At 35.6% G+C, this 18,911-nt stretch overlaps 2 protein-coding genes and 1 long non-coding RNA gene across 6 annotated transcripts; 2 read left to right on the forward strand and 1 right to left on the reverse strand.

Moving 5' to 3' along the window:
- The first annotated feature begins 1,160 nt into the window (after positions 1 to 1,160).
- Positions 1,161 to 5,825, forward strand: LOC311078458 (uncharacterized protein). The gene is made up of 2 exons (XM_084107283.1): positions 1,161 to 2,027; positions 3,948 to 5,825. The coding sequence occupies exons 1-2, from the start codon at positions 2,010 to 2,012 to the stop codon at positions 4,692 to 4,694; spliced, it is 765 nt and encodes a 254-aa protein (XP_083963409.1). The 5' UTR covers positions 1,161 to 2,009; the 3' UTR covers positions 4,695 to 5,825.
- Positions 5,614 to 10,274, forward strand: LOC311078009 (uncharacterized protein; the record flags this gene model as incomplete). Its single annotated transcript, XM_084106655.1, has 3 exons — positions 5,614 to 5,623; positions 5,843 to 5,988; positions 7,907 to 10,274. 3 exons carry the CDS (start codon positions 5,614 to 5,616, stop codon positions 8,651 to 8,653), a joined length of 903 nt encoding a protein of 300 aa, XP_083962781.1. The 3' UTR covers positions 8,654 to 10,274.
- A 1,589-nt stretch (positions 10,275 to 11,863) lies between these two features.
- LOC311078409 lies at positions 11,864 to 17,131 on the reverse strand. 4 transcript variants are annotated; one of them, XR_014605160.1, is made up of 4 exons: positions 14,509 to 17,131; positions 14,351 to 14,407; positions 14,000 to 14,089; positions 11,864 to 13,045 (listed from the first exon to the last, which is right to left on the reverse strand). It is a non-coding gene; the product is annotated as an uncharacterized lncRNA (long non-coding RNA). The 4 variants fall into 4 exon arrangements; XR_014605161.1 differs by having other exon boundaries at positions 11,865 to 13,045; positions 14,000 to 14,103; positions 14,351 to 17,126; XR_014605162.1 differs by having other exon boundaries at positions 11,865 to 13,045; positions 14,351 to 17,124.
- Between the last annotated feature and the right edge of the window lie 1,780 nt (positions 17,132 to 18,911).

Here is an 18,911-nt window from a genome sequence, read left to right on the forward strand (position 1 = left end):
TGGTTATAGCCCTTTTCATGTTTTTTTCATGTTATAGCGCCACCTAGTGTTCAATCGTCGCTATTTTGTTACTGTGACCCCAGATTGAAATCCTACATATGTGTACCCAGTTTGGTGAAGCTATCTCATTTACTTTTTGAGTTATAGCCATTTTAGTAAAATAGGCTCCTCCCACAACGTTCATTTTGAGCCCCCTAGCGACTTTGAATCGAAATATCGACGTTTTTTCGATAATTATTGATCTTCAGACTCCAGAGAACATTTCTGCACTGGTTTGGTTCCGATCGGACGAAAAACCACGGACTAGTTCGCAAAAGTAGATTTTTGACAAAATTCAAAATGGCGGAAAATCTATCATGACGGAAATGAAATCGGAGATATACGTTTTGTTCGTCAGACGTCCAGCTTTCCAATGATATAAGACACTTGAGTCTACGACATACGGTCTAGGAGTTATGAGCAGTTTCGCGCTTTTGGTTGCTATAGCGCCACCTATAGGCCAATCGGGGTCATACTCTCTGAACCTTTCCTCGATTTTTGTACTACCATCTGACAAAGTTTCAAGTCTCCAGCACTTACGGTTTGGGCTGCACGATGCGTTTTAGCGGAGAAGAATAATAATAATAATAATAATAATTAAAGCTGCAAGCAGCATTTATCGGGGTTCAAGCAGTTAAGGCCTTTAAGCACAAAAGCATTAAAAGTTATTAAGTTTTATTTATGAAGCATGTAACCACTGACATCATAGATGGAAAAGACCATGTTGTAGCATGTTTTACCATGATATTTACATTCTAGTATGATTTGCCATTGTTTATTGTGATTGTAGCATGGTTTACCATAGTTTATCAATGATTTACCAGGATTGTTGCATGATTTATGTTGATACACCACATTCTAGTATTGTTTACTATGATTTACAATGTTTCTAGCGTGATTTACCATGATTTAGCACATAACAAGCAATTATGTGAAGTGTCAGTGCAAATGAAGTGATAAACACTTACAAAATATGGTTGTGTTAACTCAATAATGCATGCTTAAACACACACATACACACACACACACATAGAGAGAGAGAGAAACAGACACGAACATACAATTATGTTTATGATATTATATGCAAATATTGTTTTGTTCACAGTACGTTATGTTGTGTTCATCGGGTGTGGTGCAAATAAAGTTTGTTATCGCCATTTAAGACTCAAGCGTATTTATTAATCTGGAAATGTGCGATGGCATGTTACTGCTGTTTCTGAACGTATTTAGTTTCCTACGCAAATAAGTGTATAGTTAGTATTTACTGAAAGTTATCAAAATCTTGTATTGTTACGGTACTTGAGTTCAACTAGGAAGTTGAATACAATAATGTCCTTGTGTATTATCAGTAGTAAAGTTTGTCTGTACGCGAATTATTTTTTTTTTAGTGGAGTTGGATTTTGGTGGAGCATGCGCAGTTGTGTATACGTAGTGTAGCTTTGCTGCGTCGAAAGTGTTTGTGGGATTTGTAGCGTAATCTCCAGCGAACAGCAAGAAGAGACCATCATGGCGAGTCCATCTAAAAAAGTTAAAACGGAAGTTTCCATGGATGAAACTTGTGTCGAGGGTTACATACATAACGTCAGTGCGGTTAGGATAGGTGTGCGCAATGGCGCGAAGTATTTCAACGTGTCGCTTCAAGTGAGCAGAGAAGAATTTAGACACGTCGTCGTGTTCGCGGTGGAGAAGCGGTCAATTTTCAGTTTGGCAGAAAAAAATAAGAGTCCTGTAAAGCTCATGAAAATCAAGAAGCGCGTCAGTAAGTATATCCATTGCGTTTAACGTAAATAAGTAAATCGCTTTTGAGTTTGTGTTATTTTTAACTAAGTTTATGTTGTCAAGGTTATGAGGGAGGAAAGTTTGATGTCCAGTGCGGCAAGGCAACAGAGCTAATTGTGGTGACCGACGTCGGTTTCGGCTTCCGAGAGTCTCCACAGAGTGCCCAAAAAACAGTGGCTGAGGCTAAAGCCATGGCAGCACGACAGCAGGTAACTATTAAGGGATGCAAATGTATACAGACGATTTAAAAGCAAAAAGTATGTGAAGCTTCGTCGTATGACGAATAAACGATGGGGGGTGGGGGGCTTCGTTTTTGTTCAGTTTAACGCATTCAAATATTAGTGCAGTAACGTAGAGTAAAGTTTTCTGTTATCCTTTAATAACACGATCACGCTGTTATTCACGTAAATGCTTTTAAAGTATTGAAGTGCGGCAAGATTTTAGTGGACGCGCTGTTTGTGAATGCCGCGTCATGTTACGCACACAAGCCAACACACGCAACATGCGTCCAGTTCTCTTTTGAAGTTGAACGAACCAACAATTATTATGGTTGTTTTGCGAGTAGTATTATTTTCGTTGTGTCAACTTCGAGAGCTGTTAGATAATGGGGCCGTAAGTGACAGCCTGTGCGTCAGATTCGCGGCAGGTGTTGCAGCGACAGATTTTAAAGGGACAGTAGTTGAATAAATTAGTTTGTGCGATGCTTGTCTTTAATGTTAATGAAAGAACGAAGGAAACGGTTGGTTTAATAAGGAGGATTAGTCTATATGAAGTTTAACATTTGTGCAGTTAAGTCTGCAAAGTGTTTGATAAGTTTATTCCATTTCAAAATGTTTGATAAAGCAATGGTTAAATATATGACATCATAATAAGTTTGTCTAAGGATTGTCTTAAGTTCAGTGAAATTAAAAGTTATTTTGTAGAGTGGAATAAAAGTTGAAAGTGATATATCTTTGAATTATGTTGTAATGTAGAATATCTAACCTATAATATATAAAAGAAATTATAATTTGGTGCCCGAGTAGCAGTATTAGTATGAATGGTAGTGGTTTTTATTCATATAAATATGTCTTGACAGGAAATATGTAAAATATACTGTAAGTAATGTGTACATTAATTTGTACAATAATGATTACTATATGAAAATAGTAAAAATTCAGATCTTAATGACAAAAATAATGATGTGCGTTTAATGTTGTTTAATGGACTGACAGTATTTTATAGAAACAGAGGGCATTTTCATACCAGCTGTGGTTTTATAAATGGTCGTAAATTAATGCTTTGGTCTTAAATTGCATTGTTAGTAATATTGATAAAAGCGTAGCTAGGCTGTTCTAAGTAAGTAATAATGGCTTAAAAAATACAGATAACTTGTAAAAATAAAAATAATTGAAAGCATGTTTTCAATTACAAGTTTTTTTGTTTTGTTTTTTATCCAGCAAAAACAGATAGGAACACCAACAGTTGTGTTTGGCTAAAGCACATAAGTGTGCATTTCAGAATTAAATACTTTGTCGTAATTGCTGCCGCTGCATTCAAAACAAAGTCAAATACACGTGTAGTCTGTAACAGATGGGTGCACACTCCAGGTTCGCGTGAGTTTATAAAGTGTTGCACAGTTGGATTGGTGGCTGACTTCAAGCAATGCATGCCTCTTAGAAATATTGTTTGTCTTGAGACAGTCCTGACGTACATGCTTGAGACGCACATGCTTGAGACGCATGCTCTGAAAGTACTGTGAGAGTAATTAGAGAGCAGTCGGCTGGGTCATTTTGTGCAGATTGTCTAGAACGGCTGCATGAGTCTTGATGACGACACAGTTGTTGGTATTTAGTCCAGATACAGGACTGGTTTATTTAAGAGCTGTAGGTTCAGCAGCAATAAACATACATTTTTATTTTTTGAGTAATAAAGGCTCTTTCATGTAGCTGCGATGTTATAGTATCACGTGTATCAGGATAAAGCTGATGGGAAAAAATATCGGTCCCAGTTCAAGGGTATTGATGTGAAGCCTACATGTATGCTTAGGATTAATGTGTGTGTGTGTGTGTTTTTTTTTGTTTTTTTTATGTTGTGCGGTTTTCATGTAATATGATGTTTTTAACTGTTTCTGGGTTTTGTTCTGTTAGGTTGGCAAAATGGAGGTGAAAGTTTGCCATGTTGATGTGGCCACAGAGATGGTGCAGATAATGGGTGCCAATGTCGAAACCCAGACCTGTTACGTCCAAGACTCGTCCGGCCACATAAAACTCCAGTTGTGGGCTGGCCAGATAGGGCTGGTGGTGAGTGGCCATTCGTATCAGATGCGCAATCTCAGCACGCGCGAGTACCTGGGATGTGTGTCCCTGACCACAACCCGGAACACTGAGATTGCTGAAATCCCAGAAGTGGCTGGAGCAAGTTCGTTTCCACACTTTGAAGCTGAGGAGGAGGTGGTGACCATGTTGACTGGAAGCATCATTCGTGCTGAGATTGCTGTGTCCAAGAAATGCACGAAATGCCAGGCGTGGCAGCCAGATTTCAACGCGGCTTTAAAGTTTCATCGATGCCAACGCTGCAAGTTTCTGCAGAAAGCTGAATTTTACCAGTGTACTGCCAGTGGACGGGTCGCAGTCTTGCAAGAGGGTAGGGAAATGGACCTGAGTGTGACCAATTCTGTCATCCGGAGTTACCTGGAGAAGGAAGCCCTCACACATCTGCTTATTGAAGGGCAGAATGTGGAAGAGCATCTGCTGAGTGGCGATGCATGGCGAGTTCACATCCAGCAAGATGTTGTCGTTGGACTCGACAAAGTGGTGGAAACCGCTGAAAGTGGCGAGACAGAAGATGGAGAGCTTGCAGGAGCGATGGCCGCCATGGAAGGGGAACGGATTTAGTTGTGCCATAAGGAAGTGGGATTGTTGCGATGCGTTTCTTCATAATATGCACGCAGTAGAACAATTTTGTTTCGAATTTGTGCTCAGCAACAGATGCACGCTATGTTTGTTCAAATGGCACTTGTTATTTATTTGTATTTAAAGAAAAATTTTGGTTAAAAGTTGTTAAACAGCCTTAAGAGCATAAATTTTATTTTAGCGTATTTTATTTATTTATAGTTGTTGGAATTTTCTAGGTTTGAAAGTGCAGAAAGGGCACAATGTTTAATTGTGGTGTCATATTTGTTTTTTTGTTTTTTTTTTGATGGTGTAATTTTGTGCTTATTTTTTTTTTATAATATTTTGTTCATCAGTTTTTATTTTAATTATTTTATTTACCAGATGTGTATATATGCAAATATTGTTTTGTTCACAGTACGTTATGTTGTGTTCATCGGGTGTGGTGCAAATAAAGTTTGTTATCGCCATTTAAGACTCAAGCGTATTTATTAATCTGGAAATGTGCGATGGCATGTTACTGCTGTTTCTGAACGTATTAAGTTTCCTACGCAAATAAGTGTATAGTTAGTATTTACTGAAAGTTATCAAAATCTTGTATTGTTACGGTACTTGAGTTCAACTAGGAAGTTGAATACAATAATGTCCTTGTGTATTTACAGCAGTAAAGTTTGTCTGTACGCGAATTATTATTTTTTTAGTGGAGTTGGATTTTGGTGGAGCATGCGCAGTTGTGTATACGTAGTGTAGCTTTGCTGCGTCGAAAGTGTTTGTGGGATTTGTAGCGTAATCTCCAGCGAACAGCAAGAAGAGACCATCATGGCGAGTCCATCTAAAAAAGTTAAAACGGAAGTTTCCATGGATGAAACTTGTGTCGAGGGTTACATACATAACGTCAGTGCGGTTAGGATAGGTGTGCGCAATGGCGCGAAGTATTTCAACGCGTCGCTTCAAGTGAGCAGAGAAGAATTTAGACACGTCGTCGTGTTCGCGGTGGAGAAGCGGTCAATTTTCAGTTTGGCAGAAAAAAATAAGAGTCCTGTAAAGCTCATGAAAATCAAGAAGCGCGTCAGTAAGTATATCCATTGCGTTTAACGTAAATAAGTCGCTTTTGAGTTTGTGTTATTATTAACTAAGTTTATGTTGTCAAGGTTATGAGGGAGGAAAGTTTGATGTCCAGTGCGGCAAGGCAACAGAGCTAATTGTGGTGACCGACGTCGGTTTCGGCTTCCGAGAGTCTCCACAGAGTGCCCAAAAAACAGTGGCTGAGGCTAAAGCCATGGCAGCACGACAGCAGGTAACTATTAAGGGATGCAAATGTATACAGACGATTTAAAAGCAAAAAGTATGTGAAGCTTCGTCGTATGACGAATAAACGATGGGGGGTGGGGGGCTTCGTTTTTGTTCAGTTTAACGCATTCAAATATTAGTGCAGTAACGTAGAGTAAAGTTTTCTGTTATCCTTTAATAACACGATCACGCTGTTATTCACGTAAATGCTTTTAAAGTATTGAAGTGCGGCAAGATTTTAGTGGACGCGCTGTTTGTGAATGCCGCGTCATGTTACGCACACAAGCCAACACACGCAACATGCGTCCAGTTCTCTTTTGAAGTTGAACGAACCAACAATTATTATGGTTGTTTTGCGAGTAGTATTATTTTCGTTGTGTCAACTTCGAGAGCTGTTAGATATGGGGCCGTAAGTGACAGCCTGTGCGTCAGATTCGCGGCAGGTGTTGCAGCGACAGATTTTAAAGGGACAGTAGTTGAATAAATTAGTTTGTGCGATGCTTGTCTTTAATGTTAATGAAAGAACGAAGGAAACGGTTGGTTTAATAAGGAGGATTACTCTATATGAAGTTTAACATTTGTGCAGTTAAGTCTGCAAAGTGTTTGATAAGTTTATTCCATTTCAAAATGTTTGATAAAGCAATGGTTAAATATATGACATCATAATAAGTTTGTCTAAGGATTGTCTTAAGTTCAGTGAAATTAAAAGTTATTTTGTAGAGTGGAATAAAAGTTGAAAGTGATATATCTTTGAATTATGTTGTAATGTAGAATATCTAACCTATAATATATAAAAGAAATTATAATTTGGTGCCCGAGTAGCAGTATTAGTATGAATGGTAGTGGTTTTTATTCATATAAATATGTCTTGACAGGAAATATGTAAAATATACTGTAAGTAATGTGTACATTAATTTGTACAATAATGATTACTATATGAAAATAGTACAAATTCAGATCTTAATGACAAAAATAATGATGTGCGTTTAATGTTGTTTAATGGACTGACAGTATTTTATAGAAACAGAGGGCATTTTCATACCAGCTGTGGTTTTATAAATGGTCGTAAATTAATGCTTTGGTCTTAAATTGCATTGTTAGTAATATTGATAAAAGCGTAGCTAGGCTGTTCTAAGTAAGTAATAATGGCTTAAAAAATACAGATAACTTGTAAAAATAAAAATAATTGAAAGCATGTTTTCAATTACAAGTTTTTTTGTTGTTTTTTTATCCAGCAAAAACAGATAGGAACACCAACAGTTGTGTTTGGCTAAAGCACATAAGTGTGCATTTCAGAATTAAATACTTTGTTGTAATTGCTGCCGCTGCATTCAAAACAAAGTCAAATACACGTGTAGTCTGTAACAGATGGGTGCACACTCCAGGTTCGCGTGAGTTTATAAAGTGTTGCACAGTTGGATTGGTGGCTGACTTCAAGCAATGCATGCCTCTTAGAAATATTGTTTGTCTTGAGACAGTCCTGACGTACATGCTTGAGACGCACATGCTTGAGACGCATGCTCTGAAAGTACTGTGAGAGTAATTAGAGAGCAGTCGGCTGGGTCATTTTGTGCAGATTGTCTAGAACGGCTGCATGAGTCTTGATGACGACACAGTTGTTGGTATTTAGTCCAGATACAGGACTGGTTTATTTAAGAGCTGTAGGTTCAGCAGCAATAAACATACATTTTTATTTTTTGAGTAATAAAGGCTCTTTCATGTAGCTGCGATGTTATAGTATCACGTGTATCAGGATAAAGCTGATGGGAAAAAATATCGGTCCCAGTTCAAGGGTATTGATGTGAAGCCTACATGTATGCTTAGGATTAATGTGTGTGTGTGTGTGTTTTTTTTTATTTTTTTTATGTTGTGCGGTTTTCATGTAATATGATGTTTTTAACTGTTTCTGGGTTTTGTTCTGTTAGGTTGGCAAAATGGAGGTGAAAGTTTGCCATGTTGATGTGGCCACAGAGATGGTGCAGATAATGGGTGCCAATGTCGAAACCCAGACCTGTTACGTCCAAGACTCGTCCGGCCACATGAAACTCCAGTTGTGGGCTGGCCAGATAGGGCTGGTGGTGAGTGGCCATTCGTATCAGATGCGCAATCTCAGCACGCGCGAGTACCTGGGATGTGTGTCCCTGACCACAACCCGGAACACTGAGATTGCTGAAATCCCAGAAGTGGCTGGAGCAAGTTCGTTTCCACACTTTGAAGCTGAGGAGGAGGTGGTGACCATGTTGACTGGAAGCATTATTCGTGCTGAGATTGCTGTGTCCAAGAAATGCACGAAATGCCAGGCGTGGCAGCCAGATTTCAACGCGACTTTAAAGTTTCATCGATGCCAACGCTGCAAGTTTCTGCAGAAAGCTGAATTTTACCAGTGTACTGCCAGTGGACGGGTCGCACTCTTGCAAGAGGGTAGGGAAATGGACCTGAGTGTGACCAATTCTGTCATCCGGAGTTACCTGGAGAAGGAAGCCCTCACACATCTGCTTATTGAAGGGCAGAATGTGGAAGAGCATCTGCTGAGTGGCGATGCATGGCGAGTTCACATCCAGCAAGATGTTGTCGTTGGACTCGACAAAGTGGTGGAAACCGCTGAAAGTGGCGAGACAGAAGATGGAGAGCTTGCAGGAGCGATGGCCGCCATGGAAGGGGAACGGATTTAGTTGTGCCATAAGGAAGTGGGATTGTTGCGATGCGTTTCTTCATAATATGCACGCAGTAGAACAATTTTGTTTCGAATTTGTGCTCAGCAACAGATGCACGCTATGTTTGTTCAAATGGCACTTGTTATTTATTTGTATTTAAAGAAAAATTTTGGTTAAAAGTTGTTAAACAGCCTTAAGAGCATAGATTTTATTTTAGCGTATTTTATTTATTTATAGTTGTTGGAATTTTCTAGGTTTGAAAGTGCAGAAAGGGCACAATGTTTAATTGTGGTGTCATATTTTTTTTTTTTTTTTTTTTGATGGTGTAATTTTGTGCTTATTTTTTTTTATAATATTTTGTTCATCAGTTTTTATTTTAATTATTTTATTTACCAGATGTGTATATATGCAAATATTGTTTTGTTCACAGTACGTTATGTTGTGTTCATCGGGTGTGGTGCAAATAAAGTTTGTTATCGCCATTTAAGACTCAAGCGTATTTATTAATCTGGAAATGTGCGATGGCATGTTACTGCTGTTTCTTAAAGAACGTATTAAGTTTCCTACGCAAATAAGTGTATAGTTAGTATTTACTGAAAGTTATCAAAATCTTGTATTGTTACGCTACTTGAGTTCAACTGGGAAGTTGAATACAATAATGTCCTTGTGTATTTACAGCAGTAAAGTTTGTCTGTACGCGAATTATTTTTTTTTTTAGTGGAGTTGGATTTTGGTGGAGCATGCGCAGTTGTGTTATGTCAAATGCAAGTGAATTACTCATTAAAATTAATAAATACATTTTTAACATATATAACTCTTAAATTGACTTGTTTGAAACAGAATAACTCTTTTCTTGTATGTAATCAAATACTACATCTTTTTCGGCAACATTTGATTAATTAATTCTAATGCTTTCTTTTCTCTTTTATTTGGTATGTTTTATAAAAATATATACACTTTGGCCTTAGTTTAACCGCTTTTATTGTTCTTTTGATTTGTAAGTCGCTTTGGATAAAAGTGTCTGCTAAATGATTAAATGTAAATGACTCTTAAATTGGCTCAGTTGTTATCAGATGACTGTGAAATTCACTAGTTCGAAACAAAATAATCCTTAAACCGACTCATCTGAAACAAAATAACTTATATATTGACTCGCTTGTAACCAAAAGAGTCAAATATCCTCATATGTAATCAAATGACTCTTAAATTGACTCGTTTAAAACAAAATGACTCTTAATTTGATTCATTTGAAAGTGGTACACTTGTAATCATAGACTGTTCTTGTCATAGACATAATAAATACATAGACGTTTTTCATTCTTGGATAAGAATTGTGAACACCCCCATACTGAGATATAATTGAATTTTCACATTAAATTAAATAAAGTTTTCTTATTGTGGGAAAAGCATATTCTGTCATTGACCCGATTTTAGCAATAAAAAAGATAACTGATGGATCCTTAATGGTAATACATGGTACAACTACAGTGCAATGCAAATAGTAAATATAAAATAAAGTGATAAGTAGGCTAATAGTAAATAGTTTAGTCAATAAAATAAACAAACAGTATACAGCAAATTAAATAGTAATGAAAAGTATAATTATATAATATCATAAGTACTAATATAATAATAATAATAATATATTGATAATAGCATATAGTTTATGTATAATACTATAATAATAGCAATAGAATATGAAATATCAATTACAGAATATAGACAAAAAAAATAAGTTAAATAGTTACTATGAATAGTACAATAATTTAACAGCATAACTATAATAGATTGATAAATCGCAAGTGGTATATTATTATAATAACAATAATAAATAATGTAAATTTATATATTTTAAAATATTCTTACATAGGCTATATAAAATAAAATGACGCAACCCTGTCTCTTTTTGTTAAATTTCAGTTTTTAAAAGGTATAAGAAGCTATACAAGTCAAAAAATAAAGTAAACGATTCAGTAAAAAAATACAGCGGGCTACACCGTTAAAGTAAATATAGCCTAAATATATAAAGTTATGAAACTTCACTTTGCCCTCAGCCAAAACAATCTGCCAAGGAACAAATAATAGATTAATGAAACCAAAGATCGCCCGTTAGATATACACAAGACGAATTATTCTCACTAGACTAAAGACATCAAAATCAGCGACGAACGTCAAAAGCACTATAGCCGAGGCAAGGCTGTTCTCGGCGGGGTACATGAGCGCTGAGTGCCCGGTGATCGCTGGCTCTCACAACTCCGAAACCGCCAGATAATATTTTTAAAAAGGCGCTCTCTTTATAAATAGACCACAGATTTGAGCTTTAAACAACTACATTGTCGACTGAAAAACTCTTAAAACTACATTTCGTGACAAAATAACAGTAGTATTTTTAAATTTCGCGGCCTTTCTCCTCTGAAAATAAAAATAGTAAATGAAATACAACCAGGAACAAATTTTCAGTTTTGCTTGTGAAAGGTAATTCCCTGAGACCTGTTTTTAATTATGTGGCGATTTGTAAAGCCCCAAGCAGCACAAGAAATAGGCATTTTTTCTCAATTCTCGTTATGAGAGGTATGGGAAAGTTGCCCTCCGCAGTATGGCGGCGCCGTTGACGTTTGATCCAGCGGCCAATAGGGCGTCTATGTATTTATTATGTCTATGGTTCTTGTAACCAAAACACTCAAATGTCCTTGTTTGGAATCAAATGACTCTTAAATAGACTCGTTTCCTTAAACTAAAAATAATCGTTTCACTTATTACAAATCTATTTCACATGTAAACATAATTTGTTAGTGTGTATTTTTATAGCCTGCATTTAAAAAAAGGCTACATAGATTACAAAATGTGTATTGCAAGTTTTTTTTTTTAGAACAGCATTTTCATGAAGATTAATTGTAATGTGTTTTTATAATTCTATCCACTAGTTGGTGCGTGCTGTATTGTCTTTCCGTTTTGACCGGAAAGGAAAGCCATCCCAGCTAACACAAATACGTGACTGTTACGTAACTGCAACGTAATATGGTGACCAAACTTTGGCAACCGGAAAAGTGAAATTCCTGGATTCGTTGTCACGACGTAACTTTGTAACGTTGTCAGTAAGTAACGGCGACGTCGTGGCAACGTTGTGGATCGACAGTCGTGTGTTGGTAACCAGTTGGTCATTTTAGTTTTTAATAATATGGGCGGACATGCAGTGGTCTAATTTAACTTGTCCTCATTGGCCCAAAACTATTTTAGAGACTTTTTCAACGACATATGAAAGATACAGACTCAAAATTTGGTTAATTCAGTTAATTTACTATAGAACAAAGCACAAACAGCAAAAACAGTATGCAAACAGGTTATACATTTAAATGAACAAGGTTTTCCCCAAAAGCTTGAACATCTAACTACTCCTACACGTCTTCATTTTGGTGGCCCTAATAACAAAGCAAGAATAAGAAAAGAAAAATGCAAGAAAAAAGAACAGTTGAGTGTTTTCCCATTTAACATTTAAATACACAAAGCAATTAGCACTGAAAGATAGAATCTGTATAAGCAGACAGTTTTGTTTAAAAATCGCTCATATATTTTTCTAAACATAACAACACAAAGTTATGTTGTGGCAAGTGCATTATTTCCTTTTAAAATAATTTGACAACTTCATGACAATGTATCACTATTCACTATATTCTATAAAACCTTAGTTTGAAATCTTTTTTTTTGGTACATTTAATAATACATATTATTTAGTTGTTCTTCTTCTGAAGTCGTGATTACGATGTCCATTTTTTTAAACTAGGAAACTAGGCCTATTTATGATGATTCCTGAAGGCAGCATTAAACCCCCAAAATGTCAGGTGATGGTGCAACTGTCCGAACAAATGAACAGACTAAGAAAACAATTTAAAATGGTGTCTTAATAATAAAACATTAAAAACTATGCCATCATTTTAGGTTTGAAGCCTTTTATATAATTGTTTTTTATAAATATCAGTAGTTTTAAAGCTGTTGAGGTAATTGAGAAACTTTTGTCCAGCAATTTGTATATTCTCAAATGTTATTATGAATTTACAAGGTAATAACAGTAAACATAATGCATCGTCCAGAGGAGCCTAACTGATCTCTTTGGCAAAGTGAAAAAGCTTGTAGAGCTCTCTCAAATACTAATAAAAACTGCAAATTTCAAGTATGGGTAGGTTGGTGGTACACTTTCCATGTCAGGTGGTACAACTACAATACATAATATTGTTGTTGTACCACCTGACATAAAAACTTAAATTAGTTTAAACACTTTAAAATATCATTTAACATCTGAATACTGTTTAAACACATTGTCTTCAAGAGTGTTGATGTCATTAGAAGTCTTCCCAAGTGAGGCTGGATCCGAACTGGAGCTGCTGTAATCTCTAGTCAAATATGCTGAGCATCCTGAGATGGAAACAAGGAGACAACAGGAGAAAGATTAGCATTGCTGCTTTTCATATTATTTCAGGCAAAAGATGGTCATGTGAACTTTTTACTATTTCATCATATAGTGCAAGATTATGAGATGTGTTAATTGAATGCTTGGCTAAAGAGATGTGTCTTTAATCTAGATTTAAATTAGGATAGTGTTTCTGGGCCCCAAACATTATCAGGAAGGTTATTCTAGAGTTATTCCCTTACATTCTATGGAATTAATAGGAAATCATCTGATTTTAATGAGAAAACATGGCCTAACGAGTCAGCATTTTAATATTTGAATACTATACATTCTTACAGTGCAAATGTCCTAAACATTTCTGAGTATTATCAATGTTGAAAACAGTTGTGCCGATTAATCTTTTTGTGTAAACCAATGTTACAGTTTAATCCATTTTCTTTTCTCTCTCTCCAGGATTCATTGTGAAATAGACCCAACATATAAACAGTAGTTTACACTACTGTTCAAAAGTTTGGGTTCAATAGCGTAAAAACAAAACAAAAAAAAAAACTAAAAACAAACATATTTTATTCAGTAAGGAATCTAAGGATGCATTAAATTGACCAGAAGAGAGAGTAAAGATTTCGGTTTCAAATAAATGCTGCTTTTTTTCTTTCATTCAAATAACCCTGAAAAACACAAAAATATGAAGCAGCACAACTGTTTTCAACACTGATAATAATCATAAATGTTTCATCTATGGTTTTAGTTTTACTTATTCACTTATTCATATTGCTCATACAGTGTCACTTAAGTTTGGATGTCAAAACTTTCTTAAAATAAATTAAACAAACAAATGTAAATGTAAATATGAGAATTTAAAAACTAAGAAAATAACAGATGCATGTTGATATACAGTAGGTGACAAAATATTGTGAGAAGATGGTTATGAAGTAATTTAATGAGCTTCCTCACTTCACCTGTTTCCAACTTCTCTGGCAGCAGCTTTCTTCAGAAATGTTGAAGTCATGGAGCTTCCCCTCTGTTGTAGAAGGATTATTTTGTTGCTGCTGAAATCACAGAACTATTTTTTATCAATTTGTGTTAACCATTGAGCTAGTTTCAGCCAATTTTCTCACTCCATGTAAGTGATGTCATCGAGTATGTTTATGTTAAATACATACGTTTATGTTAAATAAATTAGCTCACTTCCAAACTAACTTATTTTTTTTTACAAAACTACCAAAACCTCTCATCTACCTATTAAGATGTGATTAAAAGCCTAAACGTTCATATCAAAAGCTCAAGCTATGAAGTTAGCATAACGTTACCTCTTCTGAAAACGGTTGAGATGCTAACGGACTTTTTCCGAAGACACTAAACCATTTCTATTAAGCAAATATTCAACAGAAGCGTGTCAATTACAAGTAAGAGAAGTGTCAAGAACAGTTGTGTGTATTATTTGTGTGATTTTAGAGACTAAACTCACCAGAAAGCAGTGAAAACAACAGCGAGAGACGGAGTTCAGCTGCTTTGTCAGTTGCAGTCAGTGAGGCAGGCGCGTGCGGGTCGGTGCCGCGCCGTTTCCTTGGCAACTCATCTCCGCTCCAGTGTTTGAGGTCGACTCGAAGGTTCACGCGCACGCCCATTAAAACGTCAAAGCCACGCAACATTTAGAAACATAAACATCTAGAATTATAACCTTACTTGAATAAAATGAACGTCTTTCAAACGTAAGAAATACTGAACAAACAATTGAAACAAATAAAATATTTCATGCAGTCTGATAAGATGGTAATGAAATTACGGGCCTTTGACGTTGCAGTTCCGTTGCCAGTAAGTCATGAAATTACCAAGTTATTACGAATAGAGTACGTATCTGGGACGTTGTTGGTTATCTTATAACTTTAGGAGGACGTACTGACGACGTTGTGGGTTGGTAATATGATGGTAATGAACTTACGGCCCCGTGACGTTGCAGTTCCGTTGCCAGTACGTCATGAAATTACCACATTATTACGAATAAAGTACGTATCTGGGACGTTGTTGGTTATCTTATAACCTTACGAGGACGTACTGACGACGTCGTGGGTTGGTAATATGATGGTAATGAAATTACGAGCATGCGACGTTGTAGTTACGTTGTCAGTTAGTAAGGTCATGACATGACCAAAAAGTACGAATACATTACGTAACTGTTACGTCGTGTGTTAGCTGGGATTTTGTCTACTTTCTATAAAGGTAAAGCTCGAATTTATGATTCTCTGTGTGTAATCTTAATCATCTGTGTATTAATCTTAATCATCTTTACTATTTTTAGCCCTGTTTAAATTGTTTTTGTCTATTTGAATGTTTTGTGTTTGTATTTTTAGATTATTTGTATTAAGGCATCGTTTTGTTACAATACTAAATTCATGTAATTCATCTGGCCAGCGTTTTGATTAGAAGGACAAATAAGTTGTTATTTGAAACATTTTTGTTGTTTGATGTTATTAGTTAATAGTAAATGAATATAATTTATAGCATTGAATGGTTTATTGCTACATGCATTTTCCTCTTGATTGTATATAATAACCTTTACATTTTAAAGTGAATTTTGTGAATGCAGTCGCTTATGTTATACGTGCATCAATATTAAATCCGTGCTTGAGACATAAAGTGACACTGTCATTAAAACAATGAAAAAAAGTTGAAATAAAAATAAATATATATTTAATTCATATGCAGATTTTTATTATTATTATTAATTCTATTGTTTAATTAACTTAAATTAAAAGTCGTTTGTTTTGTTGTTTTGTATGCAATTGACTTTAGTGTTTCTATATACACTCAAATGATGTGCACAGTCTTTTTTATGCACTATGCAGCCTGCATGAGTGCAAAATCTATATATGATATTGTTCTTCAATGTAATTGCTTTTATGTTTCAAACTTTTTTGTTTACTCTTATGTTGCAGAAGACGGTGTAACCTGATTTGCGGTAAGATGTTAGTTTTTCATAATATATAGTGATAATATAGGCAATACAGTATAAGAAAACATTTGGGAAAGTTGTGAATGTGAGAAGCGGCATTAATATAATGGACATAGCATCTGATGCACAGAAGCCAATGGTATGTCTATGCTTATTGGCACATCCAGTCTTCATTGGCATGTGCCAGTGTATAGTGACATGTAACTGACATTATTGTAGAACATTTAACCGTATGTTGTGACATCTTTAGTAGTGACTGACAGATGAATTGAACAGCTATACTGATATAATTGACAAAAAAATTCTAAATAGCCCAATTTTGTGATATTTAATTTTATATACCAAATAAACATATTAAAGTGAGTAATATTTTTTACCAAACATGTTACTTGTCACGTCTGTATTTGATTGGCTTGCCACAGAATGTTTGATAATACCAATGCTTCTTTGTTGTTTATCTCACAAGTCACAAACTGCCCATTCTAGGAAAGAAATCATTAAATCTATAATGGGTCACTATGAATAGTACATTAACAGCCGTGTCTGTTATTGTAAACCTGTAGCTTATTTTTTCATGATATTGCATGGACACACGTCAGTAGGTGCCAGTATAAGTATAACATTGGCCAGTGCAAGATTGTCATCTGTGGCTTAAATATATGAAGTCCTTTCAAAAAGTGTAAAAACACGTATCTGATATACGTATAGAATAGAATTATATAATAAAATCCATTTATGTACAATTTAACTATATACATATGTGATATAATCTACATTATACTTATATTTTTAGTGACACAGGTCAACTGGCATGTGCCAGTGGAGTTTGGCATATGTCACTAAAAACGTGAGATGTGTCAATAAATTGGGTTATTTGCCACTTGCATAACAATTTGCTTTATGTTATGAAAATTTGATTTATTACATCGCTGAGTTGATGTGTTCCACATTATTAAACATAATTTGATACAATTATTTGGGAAATATTAAAGCCACAGATTAAAGCCCTGTGTTGGCTGGCCAGTGTTACACTAAAAGGCTATTTATAGTGACACCTACTAACATGCGTCAATGTAGCATCATGCAAAAATAAAGGTTTACAGTAATGTACGCGACTGTTAATGCATTATTAATAGTAAGTAACCCATAATAGATTTATTTTGTGTTTTTTCTAGAATGGGCAGTTTGTAACTTTGTGAGATGAACAACAGAATAGCACTGGTATTACAAAACATTCAGTGCCAATCAAGAAAACGTGACACAAATAACATGTTCGAAAAAATATTACTGACTTAAATGCGTTTTTTTGATATTTAAAATTTTTTTTTTTGAATTTAAGATTTTGTGTTAGAATTATGTCAGTATAGCTGCTCAATTAATCTGTCAGTCACTACTGAGAATGTTACAACATACAGTGACATGTTCCATGATAATGTCAGCGACGTATGTCATTATCCACATGTCTCAATCTATTGTTTTATATGTCTTGCCATGTCAGGTGTTTTGCATGTGTTGTTTAATGTGTGATAGTGGTTTTCTCGGTGGGTTTCCTTTTACAGTTAGATCCTTAATGAAAATATTAGAAATTTCGTCAAGTTTTTCCATTTTGCATTAATGTTTGTCTGCATCAGTTAAACCAGTTAAATTTGTTTAAAAGTCAACATGTAATTCAAGTGTTTTATGAGAGTAGTAACGGTAAAGGTTTAAAGGTGCTGTATGTAGGATCCAGCGGCCTCTAGCGGTGATGTTTCAGATTGCAACAACAGCGCTCGTGCTCGTGCGGGTGCTCAAACTCAAGAGCGCGCGCCGCACTCACTACCGGCCACACTGAGACTTTCAACACAACGGAGAAAGCATCACACAACATGCTGGAAACTCATGTAAACTCCCACTGCAACATTACCATAATAGGCTACTTTTATCAGCTTGACGTATAACTAATGCTCCATGCTCGTACCATGATAACGTTACATTGACTGTATTTTGCCGACATGTGGTGTTATCTAGCATAAGGCATTTCACTAACTATTCGTGTATCTTTCACAATTAGCAATGTCAACATAGGTCAATGAATGATAACGAAAACGGTTAGTCAACTAGACTGAACAATTTCAGTGTAACAATAAGACAGTAGGAAGTAATATTACTGTAGGCCTACTGAACGTGTCTGGAAATGTGTATTATAAACAATATGATCGTAGTGGGATGAGTGACGTTAGACAGTAGACCTAGTACATAAAATAAAAGTTACATCCTAAAGCACCTACTTTTTGTTATCATGGAACAGTCTTTTGTATTCATTTCATGTCTCATGTATGTTGAATTTTACCTTGCTATTTCATTACAGTTTACTATTATTTATTTCAGCATATCTGAAAACTTATAATTTATCAGAAATTAGCCAACTCAGGGTCTGTTTTTATAGGCTACCTAAAACAAAGCGGAGGTCTCTCCATAATTCAAACGCTCTGCCAATGTTGATCCGTGTTTTCGTCCTGAGTCGATCCGATTGACGTTTGCCTGACGAGCTTCAGCAGATACATTTTTTTTTTGTTTTTTATTTTTTTTTTGGAGTTTGTGTTGGAGTCTGTGTTGTGCTGGAGGCAGGTCGCTTTTTGGTGTTATCAGACTCCATGTCGTTAGCTGCAGTGCCGTCGCATAGACTGTATATAAAAAGGAGAGAGGCTCGGGAGCGCGCATGCACGTCACATCCGGTGGATTTCGCAGAAAATCCGACCCGGAGACTTCACATAAAAATAGGAATACTGGCCTTCAGAGGTAATAGCAGAACACGAAAAGTGGATCATTGTAATGTGTGATTACAACCCCTTCACAGACAGGCAATAAAAAAAGGATTCATTTTATAAAAAAAGTTACATACAGCACCTTTAATAGAGTATATATATATATATATTTTT

Source organism: Abramis brama (genome assembly GCF_963993115.1).
Source record: "Abramis brama genome assembly, chromosome: 2".
Classification (NCBI taxonomy): Eukaryota; Metazoa; Chordata; class Actinopteri; order Cypriniformes; family Leuciscidae; genus Abramis; species Abramis brama.